General features: G+C 43.1%; 2 protein-coding genes across 4 annotated transcripts; one reads left to right on the top strand and one right to left on the bottom strand.

The window, feature by feature from the left end:
- Positions 1-370: 370 nt before the first annotated feature.
- On the bottom strand, positions 371-8,591 carry LOC111247047 (uncharacterized). Of its 3 annotated transcripts, none has more exons than XM_086984369.1 (10): positions 6,402-8,591; positions 5,563-5,699; positions 5,253-5,365; positions 4,641-4,777; positions 4,278-4,403; positions 4,050-4,167; positions 3,419-3,500; positions 2,945-2,990; positions 872-970; positions 371-595 (listed from the first exon to the last, which is right to left on the bottom strand). In XM_086984369.1, exons 1-10 carry the CDS (start codon positions 6,699-6,701, stop codon positions 482-484), a joined length of 1,272 nt encoding a protein of 423 aa, XP_086840495.1. In that variant the 5' UTR covers positions 6,702-8,591; the 3' UTR covers positions 371-481. The 3 variants fall into 3 exon arrangements, with proteins under 3 accessions (XP_086840495.1, XP_022653311.1, XP_086840496.1); XM_022797576.2 differs by having other exon boundaries at positions 7,111-8,591; XM_086984370.1 differs by lacking the exon at positions 4,278-4,403.
- LOC111247045 (uncharacterized) lies at positions 1,973-2,789 on the top strand. Its single transcript, XM_022797575.2, has 2 exons — positions 1,973-2,214; positions 2,467-2,789. Exons 1-2 carry the CDS (start codon positions 2,170-2,172, stop codon positions 2,764-2,766), a joined length of 345 nt encoding a protein of 114 aa, XP_022653310.2. The 5' UTR covers positions 1,973-2,169; the 3' UTR covers positions 2,767-2,789.
- Positions 8,592-17,845: the final 9,254 nt, after the last annotated feature.

Below are 17,845 nucleotides of genomic sequence, written 5' to 3'. Positions count from 1 at the left end.
TACGATGAAACATAATTTCTATGCACATACTTATACACAAGGTCAATTTAAAGAACGTGCCGCCGCTCTGCGCCTTTCTTGTGAGCTTCAGAGTTAACTTAGTTAGAAACTGATTCGACAGAGGGCGCCAGCAGTCTTATCGAATGTCTAATAAAACCAACACAAGCCATTCCTCGCTATCGCGAATGTGTTAGACTTTTTAGGTACGAGTACGCTGCTTCCCCCACTTGCTGTACCAACATCTGGTAATAAAATAGGTGCTTTGTTATTACTATGTCACATGTAAAAAACACAGGCTGATTTATATCGATTTAAAATCGTTTCATACGCAAGTGTCTCTAAGTAAAAACGCCAATATTTAACACTAGCCATTTTTTTTTTATTGAGCGAAAGTTACTAATGCTTCGTTTTATGAGACGCTTTATAATCACTTTACCAATCGATGAGACTCGTATTCAACGTTCCGTTCCCTTGGACCTTTTCACTGATCGTTGGTAATGCACATGATGCTAAATACCCGTTCGAAGGTCTCGACAAAACTCGTTCCTAGCCAAACGCCGAGGAAGCCAGCTAAAATACCTGCGACTCCCTCCAACTGAATGGTCGTACAAATATTGTTCATAATTAAAGACGGCATAGAACTGATGTCGGCTTGCAAAAATGGTTTCACTAACTCCTGACTTGGAAAGTAACATCTTATAGGTTCGAGCTCAACCGATAACATATGCTACACGATTAGATGATGAAATAAATAAGAGGTATCTCGCCAACTTTTGAAACACTCAAGCAACGCTCCAAAGGAATGTTACAAAATGCATTAGAATAGTCTTAGTTCCGTGGATCTCAATACGTATTTTAACACGATACATACAGACATTAACGGTTTGTAAATGTAGTATTCAACGACGGAGGTTCCAAAAGAAAAGGTAACTGCAGCACGAATCACTTTACTCTCACCAGCCTTGATAGTCTGTAAAAAAACATCGTATAAGTAGAACGCCTAAGCAAGCGTACAAATATAAACCTATGTTTTTTTAGCCATTTTAAAATAAGTCTTTGCTTGTTTCTCTTTCAAGTATCTTGCTTGTAGATTGAGTTCCCATTCCGAAATCGTGAAGGTTTCAAAACATAATCGGAATACAAAAAGACGAATGAAATGTAAAACAGCGAGCAATTCTTTATAATCGTGTGATCAATAGTAGATCAACGGCAGTGAATTTAGGTGAAAACGGGAATTTAGGTTAGTTCTACGGGAAATGAAAACTTGTTGTTTACTGGAAATGTGTCAACGTAGCGATAATTATCTATACTTTAAAATATATTCCATATGTTTTGTCATGGATTCATCGCGGTAGGTGTTCACATAACCCCTGTTAGTTCCATTTTCTGAATTGTGACATGGCCCCCGGAAGGATCAGATTTAACCTTCTAGCGTATCTGTCCTTTTTATAACAATTTTTTAGTTGCACAGCATCCAAATTTATACTCTTCTTTTGATAGCGTCTTTTTTCTAATAGCGTTCGCCATTTGTCTACTAGATAACAACGAGATTTTCGATAGCGAATTGCGAACAATTATCAATAGGGGGTAATTCTTCGCCCAATGACCGACGAACCCCAGAATATTAGCACCTGGCCAAATGCGTTACTCAGTCTTCGAGATGAACATGCCATTTATTCGCGAATTAGCGACAGACGACGTCGAGCTTTGTCGTTATTCTTTCCAGGGGCAATTTTCCAAGAGGGAACTAACGCTAACGGCAGCACTGGTAGCGGGGTTGGCGGTGGCGCTGATGAATTAAATGATGAAATGCCTACTTGGCAAAAATGGTTCACTTTTATCTTATTGCCGGTGATCATCGCTTTGCTATGGTATTGTCTATACAACAATTCACTGGTCTCTCCATACCGGATTTACCTGCCGGCGTGCAATGCAACCTTTGAGAATCTTGAGAGGGCGTTTCCGTCGCAACCAGCCCACGTATGGACCGCTATACAAAAAGTTAAACAAACTGCTTCGAAGGGACGAACTCCTGGTGTTCTAACAATACTGGCAAATGCGGCCGATAAACATCTTCTGAATCAATTTGCATTATCGGTTGCCTATGCTTTGGGTAATAGCCAATCGCCGGTGTGGAATGTCATCAATATAAATGGAAGTGAAATAAGTATGATTGCGTCCCCCAAAAAATCCCTCATGTTGACCTTCTTTAAGGTAAGGAGCAAAGATAGGTCTTCATTTAAGTATGAGTTGTTAAGTTATATGTTTATATAAGTTTTTTAGCTTTGCGGCATGCTACCAGTCGTCAACCACCAACCAAGATTTAACGTCGAACTGTGCATAAACTTCAAGTTTGCTACGAGCTAACAGATTAGCCATGTACAGTTGCTATCCGACGAAACAATGCTGTATTTTTTTTTACAACACACAACAACTGTGTGTTCTGTTGGTTTTTTTTTTTTATAGGAAAAAAAATTTGTCGCAATCGTCAATGATCTAGACAAGATGAATGCGAGCTTTGTATCGCTGTTTCATTCCCTCACTGACGAGCTAACTTGGTTCAACGGAAGCATGTTCATCTTTACCGTGACTAGCTTGGAAAATGTAGAGGAATTGTCAAGGGATAAGTGTGCCGTTACCGCAGAACAGGTCTTGATCAAGGCTTGGAAGGACCAGCTCCCTCTACACTATCGGTCGGCATTAGTCGCTAGACTAACTGGCAACACTTTGGTGGTAAAGCGTGAACAGTCATTTAATCAAACATAAAATAAAAACAAACTAGATTTGAAGTTTTTTTTTTGTTCCGAACAAAATTAACTCAGTTATTGAACACTGAAGATTTAGTTTAAGAGTTTTAGAAGGAGAACTATTATGGTAGGCTGAAGGCAGACATTATGACCCGTAAACGTTAATATAAATACGTTGTGCTACTAATTCAACTTACCGGTAACGTCTGGATACCTCCAAGACGGACGTCGTATCGCACGGTCCTTTGCATAGAGTTAATAGAACAACAGTGCTTTCTTTAATTTTCAATAGTTTTATGAAAAAATCAGTAAATGTGACAAGGTTGAGCTGTACTGGTTGTAGGTGCCTCCTGTAGGCAAGATGGTCAATAGATTAATAACTATGGTGTGATTTTTGGCAGAAAACTGTTTAAGGCTTGTCTAGCAATGATCTAGTTATGAATAAGCTAACAAATTAAAATACGACAAATAAGATAGCTCATGCCATAGACTCTAAACCTTGAGTAGTTCTATCAGTCGCAGAAATGAAGTTGGTATAGTGAGAAGAAAAAATGACTTTGCGTACTGTGTTTGGACACAAACTATCTGGCGTTATCATCCCTTTAACTGTTATATAACTACTGCTATATACTACATACTTCACTTATGAGATAAGTGAAGCATAAACTTACTTGCATTCCTGGTTACACTTAGCGGCGCATTGAGCCATTCGTAATGCCCCTTCGGGTGTCTGTACGACGTCGGTGCACTTGCCTGAAGTATCAATGAAGCGCAACTTACTGACTGTAGAAAACATGCGCTGAAAATTACTCAAAAACATGGTAGCCCGAGCAAGGCAAATTACTGGATAGGATATTCTGCACCATATGAAAGTAGCAAAATAAGTTAGTCTCGACGGAATAATAGCAATGATTTTACACTCGTTACATTTAAACAAATCAACCGCAATGATTAGATGGTAGAATATAAGTATTAATAGGTTGGAGGAACTGAATCCTCCTTTGGATAGTACTTTTCAGGTTTCCTGCATAGCGGAACAAATGTAGAACAAACAGTGATGGCTGTATATTTAATGGGAAATGGTTTATCGGCAAATTTCATGTTGGCAGTTTATACATTGTTGAGTGTGCATTCATCTACGATTTAAAAGCTATATGTAGCATTATAATGCGAACTTATCGTCATACTAAATGGGAACATGTCGTTGCTATACGGAGCTACACGGAGAGACGTCTACAATGGGCGAAAACAGGACATTTCTTCGAATATCCTAAGTAAGGCTAAAAAAATGTTGTACTCGACCTTGCTCTAGTACGCCTGGACAAACGTCATGCGGCTGAAAGTGCTGAAACTCGTGGATACCTCGAACGCAGCCACAGAGGTCGACTTCCGCGAACATTTGGCACTGCTGCTCACAGCTCTGGGCAATCCAAAAGCGTACGGCAGTATTAGCAAAATCAATTGAACGAGCCCTCGGTTGTGAGGGGTGATGTAGTGTAATACATAAAAGTCGCATTGAATACCACGTACTCTTCTAGCCATGTTCCCGCGAAAAATTGAACTTTGTCCAAATTTCTCAATGTAGTTCCAGCATCTAGTGGAATAAGGCTTTTCCAGGCGTTGCCATACTAGTTGAGCCAGTGAATAGTCCCGTATCTGTGAGTAACGTCTCGCCAGAATGAAAGTACGCTGTGGTTAGACTTAGAAGCTGGCTTCGAGATTTTTCGACCTATTTGATAAATACCAGTTTCACCAATATAGAAATTTGATTGGCCACAGGTTCTTTCAAATGATCAATTCTTTTCAGTTTCTAGTAGGAAAATCAAATATAATTAATTACAATAATTTAAAATATCTATACAAACGTTGCCATAATGGAAACTGTTACCTCACCTGTCCTTTCGACATTGCGGCCATATACAGCGTTTCCGGGGGATACACTCCGCTGTCGTGAAGAAGTATCGGATAAAATTCAGCGTCCATCGATGACATCGTTTCCGATGTATTCCAGCTTGCCTCGAGATACAGTTCTAAGGGTGAAAATCAACGCTAATGAAGTATAGCTGCCAATGCTCAATCGACTGTCGAAACTTACTATATGAAGCTAATCCAAACTTGTCTTGCCAAAGGGTTCGACAGATCTTGACCGGTTCATATTGTCATTCTTCATGTACTTGGGCGTGCTTCGCAAGCCAACCACTTTTGCAAAGCGAACCGTAAAACTCTCCTCGGGCTTCGCTCGTAAAACAGCAACGCGTCCAACCAAATAACACCCACGACACGACCCAACCACCGCAGGCCTGCTACAAGGCGACTCCAAAAGGAGTTGCTATAAGCTTGGGGTCCTTAATAAGGCCTCTGCTCCCTCTTAGCGAGGTCTCCTTCTTGCTGGCGTCGCAATGAACTCGATTTGGCAAATGTGCTCTGTGAATGTGTGACTGTGCTTATCCGTGCAAGTATTCTGTCTTGTGTGCATCTTCGTGTACGTAAAACCGAGAGCCTTACCATAAGAGTGTTTATTGCCACACTTGCGGTAGGCGTGACCACGCTCGAGATAGCGCAGCAGATCCAGTGTATAGCATGCCATGAATGGCGCGCGGTAGTTTAGATGGCGGATCCTGGAACCAGCCCAAAATGAAGATAGCCAGTTTACCGGAAAACACTTTTAATGTATACACTTCGAGGTAAAAAAAAACCTCACCGTTTGAAAGGGTATCTTAGCTCGAATTACTGTAAAAGTTGTCTTTACATGTTATTTAAAGGTCTTAAAATCTATAATTTGATATTTACGCGGCACCTTTCTAAGTGTACGTACCCGTCAATACAATCAAAGCTTTCGCAGGTTTCGTCCGCTGAGGACATACGGCATGAGAAGAGTCTGTTTGGAGGCTTCAATCCAGCCTCTCTGTATGTACGGTTGAATGCATGCGTGGGGTATCTCAGAAACACGAACTTAGATATTCAATATAATATGCAATGTTACTATTTGTGCTTGCCACAGCTGATTTCTATATCATAACCGATTTTGTTGCATGCTTCTCCAAAGTTTTGAAAACTGCAAAAATTCCAGTCCTATTATAAAGCAAAACTGACATTTCTATTAATACCGCATACAGCTGAAAAATTGCTACCCATCTAGTTTAATATACCCATAAAAATAAACAAAATATAAATTATTTCTGTGTTTATACAAATGTACTATGATCGATTTTGGCACTAATGTTGAAAGCTAGTTTATCAGATGCTGCGATTTAAAACGCACAAACATATATAAACAAACAGAAGTCTCTCTCTCTCTCACTACAACCAAAAAAGTACTGACAAAACGTTTAACCATTCTATATAAGTTTATAAATAACGACATACATGCATAAGTATAACCTGGTGCTATAAGTATATTTATTAAATATATACAGAATGTTTTGAGATCGTGTGAAAAGTATTATACCGTAACTGTTTATGGTACAATCAAGGATCTCGGTTAGCGCCTTATGGTCCTATCGAGATTATTGTGCTCTATCACCCTATCGAAAATAGATCTCGTATGTCGAAGCACTCTAAGGGCACAGTAATAAACGATTTATCGCAATTGTTAAGCTAAGTTTCATATCTGTAAATATTGAATTAAATAATAATTCTCTAGTATGCACCTACAAGATCTTTGTTACTGCAGGGCAGTGTGTCACAAACTTGTGTAATGTTATACCATGGCGAAAGGCACACGGTAAGCGCAGGGAAGACCGCAGCTTCTTTCACTTCAACAAAAGTAACATAACTAGGATAAGTTAGGTACTCTTCAATCACTTTATTACTTTGATACAAGAAACAAGTCACATAACAAATCAGGATTAGTATCCAAATACGAGCGTGGCGCCGTATCTGAGATCGAACTGTATTGAAGATACGACTGTGAAGTTGATGTCCTCCTAAAGAGTTCATTCGTGTTACAAACATCGCCGTCTGTTTCAATATAATTCTATGACTTGTGGTACGAACAGTCACACGTAGCTCGTCGACACTGGCGCGTGCCAGTGGATTGTATTGCCGTTGTTGTGCCTCACATCGAGACTTTAGCTTTAGCTGAAGTGGTTTCGATTACGTTTTACCGATATAAAAACATATGTATGTTCGAAATAATTAGCTTATAAATACAATGCTGCCATATATCGTTGACACGATGTATGTCCCCTTGTTTCGCGGTAGCTTGAGGGCAGTACACGTACGCGTGTTGTCATTGACTTGGACGTCGCATAGAGGTCGATGCGTGTATCAACTTCATAGCTGGTCAACTATAATGCAAATGTTTGCGTTGCGGTATTCAGCCGTTCAGCTGAACAGTGATCGATTGTTTAAAATAGCTTACCTAACCTCGGTCCTCTCTGAAGGTCGCCTAAGGGTCGGAGTCTCCGCGATATGCTTCTGGCAGCTCTAACCGGCTGGCCAAGTCAATCGTCAACGGGTGTCGTGTGTCTCTCATAAATCATTTACTTAGCGGGCCGCTTGCAGACATACACACACATACACACACACATATGTAGTCATATTTGAGTAACGAGTTCTATTTTCGCTCGAAGCGTACAGCTGCTTGTTCGAACCTTTTTCCCTACATCAGTGTCGTACAACCTCAACCTGATCTGCGCACAGAGACTGCGTGGCCGCAGGGTCTACTGCAGGATTTCGACATATGGCCTAGCTTCGGTTTCCCTCACAGTTCTTTTTTTTGGACTAACTGCGGTGGAGCCAGCAGTGGCAGCAGCAGCGGGGCCCGCCGCCCTTGGCACTGCAGGATATGCAGCCGCGGGAGTCGCCAATTCTTAGCTACGGGAGCTTTGGCTTCTTTCTTCTGTCCTTTCTTTTTATCTCCACCAGCCCCTTCCCGTACCACTTTCTTGTTAGGGGAACTGCTGCTGGTAGCGGGAGCCAAGCAGACTCACCTTTATCTCACGCCTTCCGTCTTTTTCGACGGTTCCCCCTTAGCCAGCAGCTTGCCTCCGATTCCTCACATCAGCAAGGAGTTCTCGCTAGCTTCAGCTCACTTACTCATTTATTCGCGATCCTCGTTTTCTTTCTCGCTGAGGGACGGCTCGGGCTTCCTGTGACGACGCTAAAGAAGGAATGCTAAAGGCGAGCGACGGCAGACGGGAAAAGGGGAACTGGCAGCGGACGTGGGGAATCACAAGCCGGAGCTGCAATGAGGGGCTGTTCTCATTTGGCAAGTTAGCAGAGCTCTAGCGAGAAGACTCATTGTGCGACTGTTCTTACATAGAGCTTTAGCCTTTGCGGGTATGTACCCTACCAGCTTGTGGCCTAATACCAGCCTGGTTAAGTAACCTACCTTCTCTATTTAATCACATATGTTGTGTAGTATTATTGTATACGAAGAGTGATTGCTTTAGTTACATCAGTTAGCCTCTTTTTAAAGCAATGCTTAATGTTAGTTTTTTTTCGCTGTCTCTTTGCCCCTTCCACGAATCGAGATGTTACCTTTTGTAGCGAAAGCAGTAGCAGAATTAGTAACTCCGGTTATGGCTGTCACCCCCATCGGAACTTCCGTCAGGAACTTAAGCGCAAGGGCACATTTTGTTATGTCCCGCTTCTTCTGTTCCCTTCCTGTTCTTGCTCTGTTTGGTGACTGTCCTATTCTTGCAATATGCCCCTGAAGCGGCAACGTTTATTTAAAGAATGGACGTTGATAGTGCGCCTGCTTATTCGTTGCAAACCGACACCCGGCTGACTCGAGCAGCAGAAAGCAGAACTTTCTGCGGGGCGCTCTGCAATCGTCGTCGCCTTGAGGCTTCTTAATGAATCTAAATGGGGCAATCAAAGGCGGGATTTATCCTTTACTCACACATCCTGCTTCCAAGTTCCCAGAGCAACTGCGCACGGCGCCTACCCGCTGTTTCCACTATTGGCAGCGGCTAAGCAAAAGGCGAAAGAACCAAACTAGCGTTGCCGTGGGTGGAGAGGGAAAACGAATAAGTGCGAGGAGGAAAAGCCAACAGCAGCAGCAGCAGCAAAAGAACACGAACGAAGTTGGCGAAGAAGTTGAAGGAGGAGGGCGGAATAAGGAAAAGCGGCACAAGTGAGGACACAGCTGCTTCATATAAGGCCGTAACAAGGCCCACAGCAGTAGCGAAGGGCCCGACGGGCAAAAAGGGAAAGCAACGAGAGGTCCGAGTAAAAGTCGACGTCGGTGGTTGCGGCTGTTTTTGGCCCTCGGAAGCCTCGAAGCGCTGGGAGGAGGGCTTAATTTGTGCACTTTCCATTTGCTGAGCACCCAGCATAACTACTGCATCTACAGAGACATGGAATAGGCTTGGGTAAATGTGTATAGAACGCACCCCCATTAATATATTTCATGGGCACCTAGGAGTTTGGCGGAGGTGTTTTGAGAGGTTTTGAAGATGTTTGGGCGCCAGCGTTGATACAAGTACCCCAGACGGTGCACAAAGAGAACTCGGTTTTGAAATCAGAGAAGACTTCAAATGCGTACTTAACATCGTTGTACTTTTAGTAGTTCGCTATCCTATGACACTTAATTATTCAAGCGTAGTGACTTTTCAAACCTTGTAATGGGAAGCCAATTATTTTCACGGTATGCAGGCCCATGTGAGTAAAGAAGTGTTCCCCTAAAACTGATCTGTTGTTGAGCAACGAAGAATTATGTCTTTCTTGACGCCACCGTATTCGTCCATTGCGAGTACTTCTTCTTAAGAAAAAATAAAAGACTAGCCAGAAGGAGAATAGCTAACCTTCTTTTCTTGCTAGTCCTTATTCCACCGTTGGAATGGCAACGGGAGAGCGTGCACAGCAAGGATTCCAAGCTTCAAGCGTCTGATCGCGAAATAGTTTAAACGACGAATTCTAGTCGCTGACTAGTATAGAGAATTGTCGCCCGGAGTAGAAATAATATAATCTGGTAGCTAATTTTACATGAACGCCGCTAAAATGAAACATTAAATATGGAACTGATGTTTCCGTGAGGTCATTTTTGTTGACGACATATGTACAAATAAGTGCAACACTCAAAAGTCAGAGTTAATGTTAGTGATAAACGTTGTTCCAACGTACCCGTTATAACGTCGAATTTGTATGTTTACTAACACCTAATCGTACAATATCAACTGGGCCCATATTTCTCCCATATGGTTTTATCACCTTCTACCAGTCGATATTCCAAACCATAGTACTCGTTATCTCTTCCCGGGCTCTTCGAACCAGTGTTTCATTAAGTTGAATAACGACCATCTATTGGCTTAACATATAATCCCTTAACGAACAAAACGTATAATCCCTCGTGAAATATTAGTACGAATCATTACCGTAGTCTCTCATTGTGATGTTGACGGTCTGAAGATAGAATTTCCTGTCCGCTGCCAGTCGGATAATTTTTTAGCCATGATCAGGATATAACATTTCGATTTGACTGTCTGTCGTACAATGGCGTGAATGGATGATGTGTCACTTAACGACAATATTCACCTTGTAGGCCTCTTTAAATATGGGGCATAACTGGGTATAGAACTGATCTTAGCTACGGGCTAGCACTGCCCCCAAATGAGACCGAATGGAAAACAAAATTGGCTTTCATTTTTGCGTTTTCACCAATCTACTATAATAGGTAAGTATCTATGGCTCTCGAGGCGATAAATGATCGTTCAATGTTGGATGTAAAATTTACCATAAATAGCAATATCTATATTTATTTCTACCTTGTTTTCTATGATATAATTTATTTAACGAAACCGATGTTTATTTTTGTTAACTACTAGCAGCACGCACTTGCTGATCATCAGGCCTGATCGAATTGAAGCCAGTTATTCTAGTGGAAGGTGGACGATCCCCTCCATACGAGTTTCGTTCCCAGAATTATCTTACAGTGCATATAACTAACCGTGGCTGAAATAGGTATTCATCCCACTGACAACCCAGCACTTGTGCCTATTTTCAGTCGATTGCTCTATTCACCACAGGTAAACATCGCGTTGAAGTAGGAGCCCGCGTCTATGAAAAAGCCTCTTCTCCCCTCTCGCAGTCAAGGATTGCTTTCAACACATGCCTATACTCCTCGATCGCTTTCAGCGCTTATAGCGCGCTCTAGGTGACTTCACTCGTGGACCTGCCATAACACACTGATGGACTTGACTCCACCTTAGTGCTAATAAGCTAGTTGAAAAGTTCCTATCGTCACCGATAGCACTCTGGCAACAATAGGCTGACGGCGACGATCATAGCGATACAAACGGAACTGTCTACCGCTGACACTGCCTCACCGTTGCTACAGGCTTTGCTCTACATTGCCGCCATGAACGCTTTTTATTGATACTGGACAATGTTCTCACAATTTCCCATTACTCGATAGAGTAAGCCAAGCTTGTATGACATATATGGATGTAGCTATCTACACAGGTTCAAAATTGAGATTCAAGCAGCTCGACGAATTTGCTGTTTGATCATTTGAAAGTTACTCCGTCTATAGTGTAATCTTTTCTACTTTCGAAAATCGTAGTATTGATTTGTAAGATACAGATGAAACAATGCCCCTGCAACAATTTAGTGAGAAGTAATCCCATTCCGTCGTTGATTTAGGGGGGCGAACTGAGGATACGCGTGCGCGCCGTTGACCTAATGGTTCTTGATAGATGATTACGATCAAGGAGCTTCAGCTGAGCATTAACTTGTTATCCTTATTTGTGTGCGCGTCTCTCTCCCTTCATGTGTCTCTGTCGAATCTATTTCTATCCAAACGTTGCTTCGGAGGCAACGCCTAGAGTTAGAACAGAAGCATCCTCTTACTGCCGTGCGTAAGCGTCCTTTAGTTGTCCGTCCGCTTTATTTGCTGTAAGTCAACCTTCAACAGCAGCAATGGCTGGCGGTATCAGAACAGAGCCTCGTTGCTTGCTAGTCTGTCCCGTCAGTAGACGGCGGTCGGAACTCAGGAGTCCGGATGAATATTGAAGCGAACTCCTGCCGTGCACGGCGGGAGACAAAACTCATCTCATCGGATTTCATCAAAGCGGAGAACGCGTTCTCCTTGACTTTGTTTCCCGGGCGGAGAACAGACAGACCGATGTGCTCATCGCTGCCCGCGTCTCCTTAGCTCAATTCTGGGACCTCAGGATCACTCGCGGCGCTGTTCCACCGACTGGAGCTGGCAGTGCCTCTAACGCCGTCATCGCTGACCAGGGCGGTGCCCCGAGCTGACAGTAAAGGTACATACAAAATTGTCCACCCAACGGGTGGAAGTTATGCAGCTCCAAACCAACAATCTTCTTATATACGCAGCTCCTAGCCGGACAGGAAAACAGAAGTTTGAACGGAACGATAACAGGAAAAGGAAGAAGGGAGAGGGCTGCGTATGAAACAACTCGATACATCCGCAGAAGGCATACCATGAAAAGAAAAATAGCTCTACGAACCTCAGAGTGGGCGTGTGTGTCCTTTCTAGGCGGTGGCAAACGCCAAAACAGGTTGCGTGCCCAGGTATTTACACAGAAATCTAGGCAACATAAAAGGAAATCTTGTCATGGCAATACAGAAATATCGAGAACAGATTTGGGCAGAGCTGTGTTATTGGGCGCGCAGGCCGAATTTACAAAATTGTGTACGCATAAGTGGCGCTTCGTAGCTATCCCAATGTAGATCCACCCAATGTAGAGACCATCCCAATTTAGTAGACTTATTTTGTCCTCTACATTCTTTTGTAGTAGATTCAACCAGCGGTTGGCAGGCCGAATCCGAAAAAGGTTTACTTGTACCGTGTGCCTGTTATAGGCAAAGTCACTGAAAGCTTATATTTGAAACCCTATGTCAACTAATAAGTCCCGAAAAAAGTACTGATGAAAAATTGCTCTGATCAATTGGTGAGCGATCAGTGAATGCTTGTATTCCCTATTCTTTGTGCTTGTGTACTCCTGGCAATATGAACATATACTTAAATTACGTAGTAAAACACAGGGTGCAATATATAGCTTGGATTCGAAAAGAATGGAAGAAGCGTTGCAATAAAATTGCACACATGTTATTTTATTACTACATCGGACTGATGCCACAAGCCCCATAAAATGTTTATATATTGAATGTATTGGTGGCATTTTCGAACGAGTCTAACCAATGTGCATGTCTATTGAACCGAATCCTAAATATGGAGTGCCTACATGCTTTTCTACACGTTTTAGCTTCAAAATGAAAGGATAAAAACAAACTGGAGTCCTATTTGTGTTTCGTTTGTCCACGTTGTCGTCGAGCTCAGCCATGATATTCCCGCAACATGATTCTATGAAGGTGTTCTGGACCGCGTGCAACATAAGAGCAAACTCACATGCAAATCAGCCACAAAGCAAGATTATGGCTGACCGCTTTTTGTCATAGGTTACCACCCCATACCTCCCGTTTAACCGGAAATGACCTTTGCTGAGCCAAAAACTAACCCCATATTAGCTCTACGCGGATAGAGGCAAGCGGTCCGTCATTCCGTGAGATGTAGTCACATTTCCACGATAGTGGATTTCTATAGCATGAGGCCATGTTACTAACTTGTGCCTTGCACAATAAGTGATCTTCGACATAAGACCCTGACGCAACGTGCATTTCATTACGTATGACACCGGAGCATCTATTGAATATTTTATTTGCATATGCAATATGAGCAAATCTGCATGAAAAAAGCGTAACGCTGTACCTGTAAGCCTTGAACTCACCGCCCACGACTTGGGCCTTTCCTAGATGACCGAGATCACGACAAGTGCTCATTTGGCCATTCAGGCCAACACAGGTTGCTCCTGCTGGCCGTATCGTCACGAAAACGCATCTTCTCTCCATGCTCTTCCACGCGCACGTCCAATAACAGTATGACCTATGCGTAACATACAAGAGAAAAGAGATATGCCACCACGGTCGTAAACAATACGTGTACTAAGAATGAGTTCTTGTTACGTCGTGATACAGAGAAATTTCGGGAGAATTTATCAGTGTTTATAATGAAATGTTCAGCCAACAGGGTTACTCTTCAAAGTGGTGCACACCCTCACCGAAATTGCACCGTCCTAAAAGCAAATTCAGCTGTAACCTACAGGTGTACTGCAGTGTGCTCAGCTAGCGCGAATAATTACCGACACCAATTAGGATTTTGAGAAGTCGGACGATCGACTAAACTCGGTGGTGCTTGTACTAAATAGCAGTCCAGTTGGAAGAATAGATCAGTGAATAATAATCATACCTCTTAGATCGAAGCCCGATCAGTCAACTCAGCTAAGAACATCATTAGATTTTCAAGGGAGGGGGCACCACCTCGCAAAACTATAGTCAACTCAAAGGCAGAAAATAATATCGCACACATAAATGCTAAAAATCATTACAGACGTCACGATTATGCGATCAAGTTGTTTGTCAAGCGGCGTACGAGAAGATTAGAACGGGCAGGAGTCTAATAAAAAGCCCCTCCAAAAATTTCACTAGTTGCACCTTTTCTGGCTGTATACATATGCATATAAGGACATGTTCCTATCCGCTTAAATACCTTCTATCTGTGTTTGTGTGCGATTGTGCACGAACACCTCCTTATTTCTTTCTATATGCCCCTTTCCCTCAATTCCCCGTAGACACTAATAAAATAACAGCGTAGTAGCTAAAGAGTCCAAAGAGACAGCTTTACCTCTAAGCGGCGTCACCGCTCGGAGATTGACACCCGCTGAGCAGTACCAACAGCAGCTACGCGACCCACACAGCTCAAGCCTCCCAACCCTGTTTCGCTACGATTTTCCTAGCTGGCTCACCAGTCATTGTCGCTTGCGTTTGCCCACCGGGCCAAACAGGCCAGGCATTTTGATCTCTTTATGTAGTTGTTGCTCCGCCTCAAAACGGTCCCGCCGCTCCAAAGGCCGCTCCCGGGTCCCACTCACCACGACCGCTATCCCACTGCCTGCGCCCGTCCTTTGCTAGACTGCCCCCCATCTCCACCCAATCCATCTGCAGAGGTGACGGCCGCGGTAGCAACTGCCACAGTGGCAACCGGGTCCCATCCATCGTTCGTTGCGCAAGTCATCGTTATCCCATGTGTTCTTTGCGCCGAGAAGCTCATGCCTGTGTAAGTGACGGCAGTGGCCAATGTGTTGAGGTTATTGGGGTGTTAAGGAGTGGAAACAGCAACGGGAGAAGCCATTGCGAGGAGAGGAAGAAGTCGGCCGCACTGAACCGCTGCTCCTATGGTAGATCCAGATGTATGTTCTTCATTTGGATTGAGATAGGGACAGGCAGATTGAGAGAAAATGGGGGGTCTCGACGGAGTCACTTTATTGGCTTTTATGACCTAACCCCCGCGTACGGTCTTTCGCTGCCCAGAGTTGGTTCGCGGGGGAGTCCCTGTATGTGTGCTACATATCTGCTCGGACGTTCGTTACCGGAAAAAAATGCTATGAATACAAGCTTATGTTCTGATACCCTCTGAATGATACACTTGAGGGATATGTTCCACTAAATGTTTGGTAAATCCTATTCTAAATAGAACTAAAATACTCAAAAAACATCATCTCTTATATATACTTTTGGAATCAATTAGCCATTCCGATAACAAAAAAAAAGACATAGTCGACTGCAGTAACATACGTTATATGAGGTCATCCGGTGGCGAGAATAAACACATTGTGAACTTCTACTGTTGGACTGGTGACAGTGGAAAAAGCTTCTAAATCTGTTTTAAGGTAAACGACCGTGCTAATCGGAAGCTAACTGGGTTGTATATTTCTGTAAATCTTAAATATTTTCACTGACCATTATGTGGCGGTGGTGTTTGTATAATGCTCGTAACTTGCACCTATCGTGGCTGAGTTCTGTAATCTCTAAATGAACTGCACACAAAAAATATTGGGAAATCTCGTTTTAAAAGTTGAATTTTTTTGTGCATCAGCTTCCGGCCTTAACAGGACTGGTCAGTGCGTAACAAAGCAGTCCTATAATAGGCATTTTACATCGTATTCGTATATCGTCTTGTTCATATCGAGATCAAACTGTAGTTGTATTGCTACCAGTCTGATTGCGGCCGGCGTGTGTCCACGTGGGCAAGGTCACAACATTGCTTAGTGGCAATCCGCGAACTTGATTTCTACGAGGTCCATAATAGTCTCATAGACAGCCATCATTGTCGTTGTCTCTCTGTCAACGCACCGGTGGCTGGAGTGTCTGTTTCGCTTCTTCGATAAACGATTATCACTTTGAGATAAGCGCAGTAGGTCAGCCGTGACGGTCGAGATGACGGAGCGAGCGGAAAAGTAACTTAGTACAAGATCAGTCTAACGTCTCCCATTTTGTCGCTACATGTCGGCGAGAACCAATCTCAATTATCGCCTGTCGTCCTCGGATTTAGCATCTAAGCGGGATTTGATTAATTTAGAACAACAATAGAAGTCTAAGCATTGATACAGTTACAAAGGAGAGACAAAACAGATCTCTATTTTCAAACGAGCCAGATCCAACAGATCATAGACAACGCCCACATCAGTTGGTTGTTGTATTTCCTCTCCTTCGGCTAACTTCGCTCTGAGATCGGTCCTGTTATTGGTCTGCACTGGCATAGTATCATGTGTAATATTGTCCGATCGCATTCATTATCGCTGCGGCTGGCTGTGCTATCCACGACATCGACTACCACTGATGCTGGTATTGGCATCAGTGCAATACTGTAGAACACTCGTGAGCGCTGCGGTCCCGACGCGTCACGCAACGCGATTCCCACAGAGTTCGCCCAGATCTGAATTACACGATAGAACGGAGTAAAAAGCAGGAAGAAGTGTAGGAATCCAGGACAGCATCCATGAGAATGGAGATGCTGCTAACGCTCTGTAGGCAGGGCTGCTGAACGCCTCGTTGATGAATACCGTCGATAACGACGAAAAACAACAGGAGTGAGGACAAGAATAGGCAACAGTCGCAATAGTCACAGAGATGTCGCTCGTTGCGTGTCTGTGTGTGTCATAATGCTGTGACACGACCTCGCCCTCTGCCCCAAATACACTGCTGGACAGACGGGCCTTTCGCATGTTCGGTTTTGTCGCGGCGCCGCTCACCCTCGATTGACTCCTGTGGCGGTGTCCTGAACAACGCGCAGCTAGATCTTATGGCTATGTGGGTGCATTGTGTGTGGCTGTTATTATTATTGCTGCTATCGCTGTTGTTCTAGTTGTCATCAAAGCTGAACGAATAGACAAAGGGCAGGGCGCCGGAATTCTGTGCCAGGCTAGATAGACCGACATTATGTGCTGTTATCTTGTTCTGTTCCGGACGAGGGCCTTGACGAGCTTCGCCAAAAAAATTCGATAAAAATTAAAAAAGTTGAGGGAGGAACCGAGTGAGGCTGATGGATGAAGTTCTGACGCTGTTAAAATTGACAAAAAGATACCGCGGCCAAATGAAGATGTGTTCTTCGAATCCATACATCCAAGGTAGATGTAAGGCATATAACAGACGTGGACAATGGACAGCACTCTACTAAATACTTTTGGAAAGTGTTCTATCATAGAGGCCTTATAGCCGCAATATTTTCAATGAACTGACGAGCACTCTAGCGTATCTCCATTCGATGTCTTTCGCTAGCTATTTTCATTATTCCACTTGAAAAATTGTTACGTAGCGTAAAAATATAGCGTAAATGTATTTTCGAAGAGTCTTTATTAAGATCTTCTTAATAATAATAATCGGACTTCTCTAAGATGTTATGTAAGTAGAAACTTCGCAATGTAACCTAAAAAGCATATAAAAATAGTAACGCAAAACCAAGCGAGTGGTCTTTAGAACATGCAAACAAGATACTCATATGAAACACACGACCAACCCTAAGTTTTCAAGTGAATAGATATAAAACACCGACTTTTACCAATATAGTATAATCAGTGGGGATCGATACCCTTATGATCCAGCAGACGCTAGACAGCCTAAGTTAAGTAACTTTGTCAAGAGCTGGTCAAAACGGTACGCATACTGATTTCAGTTGTTCGCCGTTGACATGCTGCATTCATAGTTTCAAAATTGAGTTAAACTTAAGTGTTAAGTTAAAACAGCCACATACTTATATTGCATTAATGTGCTTTTTAAAGACGCAGTCGATT

Source organism: Varroa destructor, unplaced genomic scaffold (assembly GCF_002443255.2).
Source record: "Varroa destructor unplaced genomic scaffold, Vdes_3.0 BEIS01000003.1, whole genome shotgun sequence".
Lineage (NCBI taxonomy): Eukaryota > Metazoa > Arthropoda > Arachnida > Mesostigmata > Varroidae > Varroa > Varroa destructor.
The sequence above is the reverse complement of the archived record's forward strand: the minus strand, read 5'-3'. Positions and strand labels throughout refer to the sequence as shown.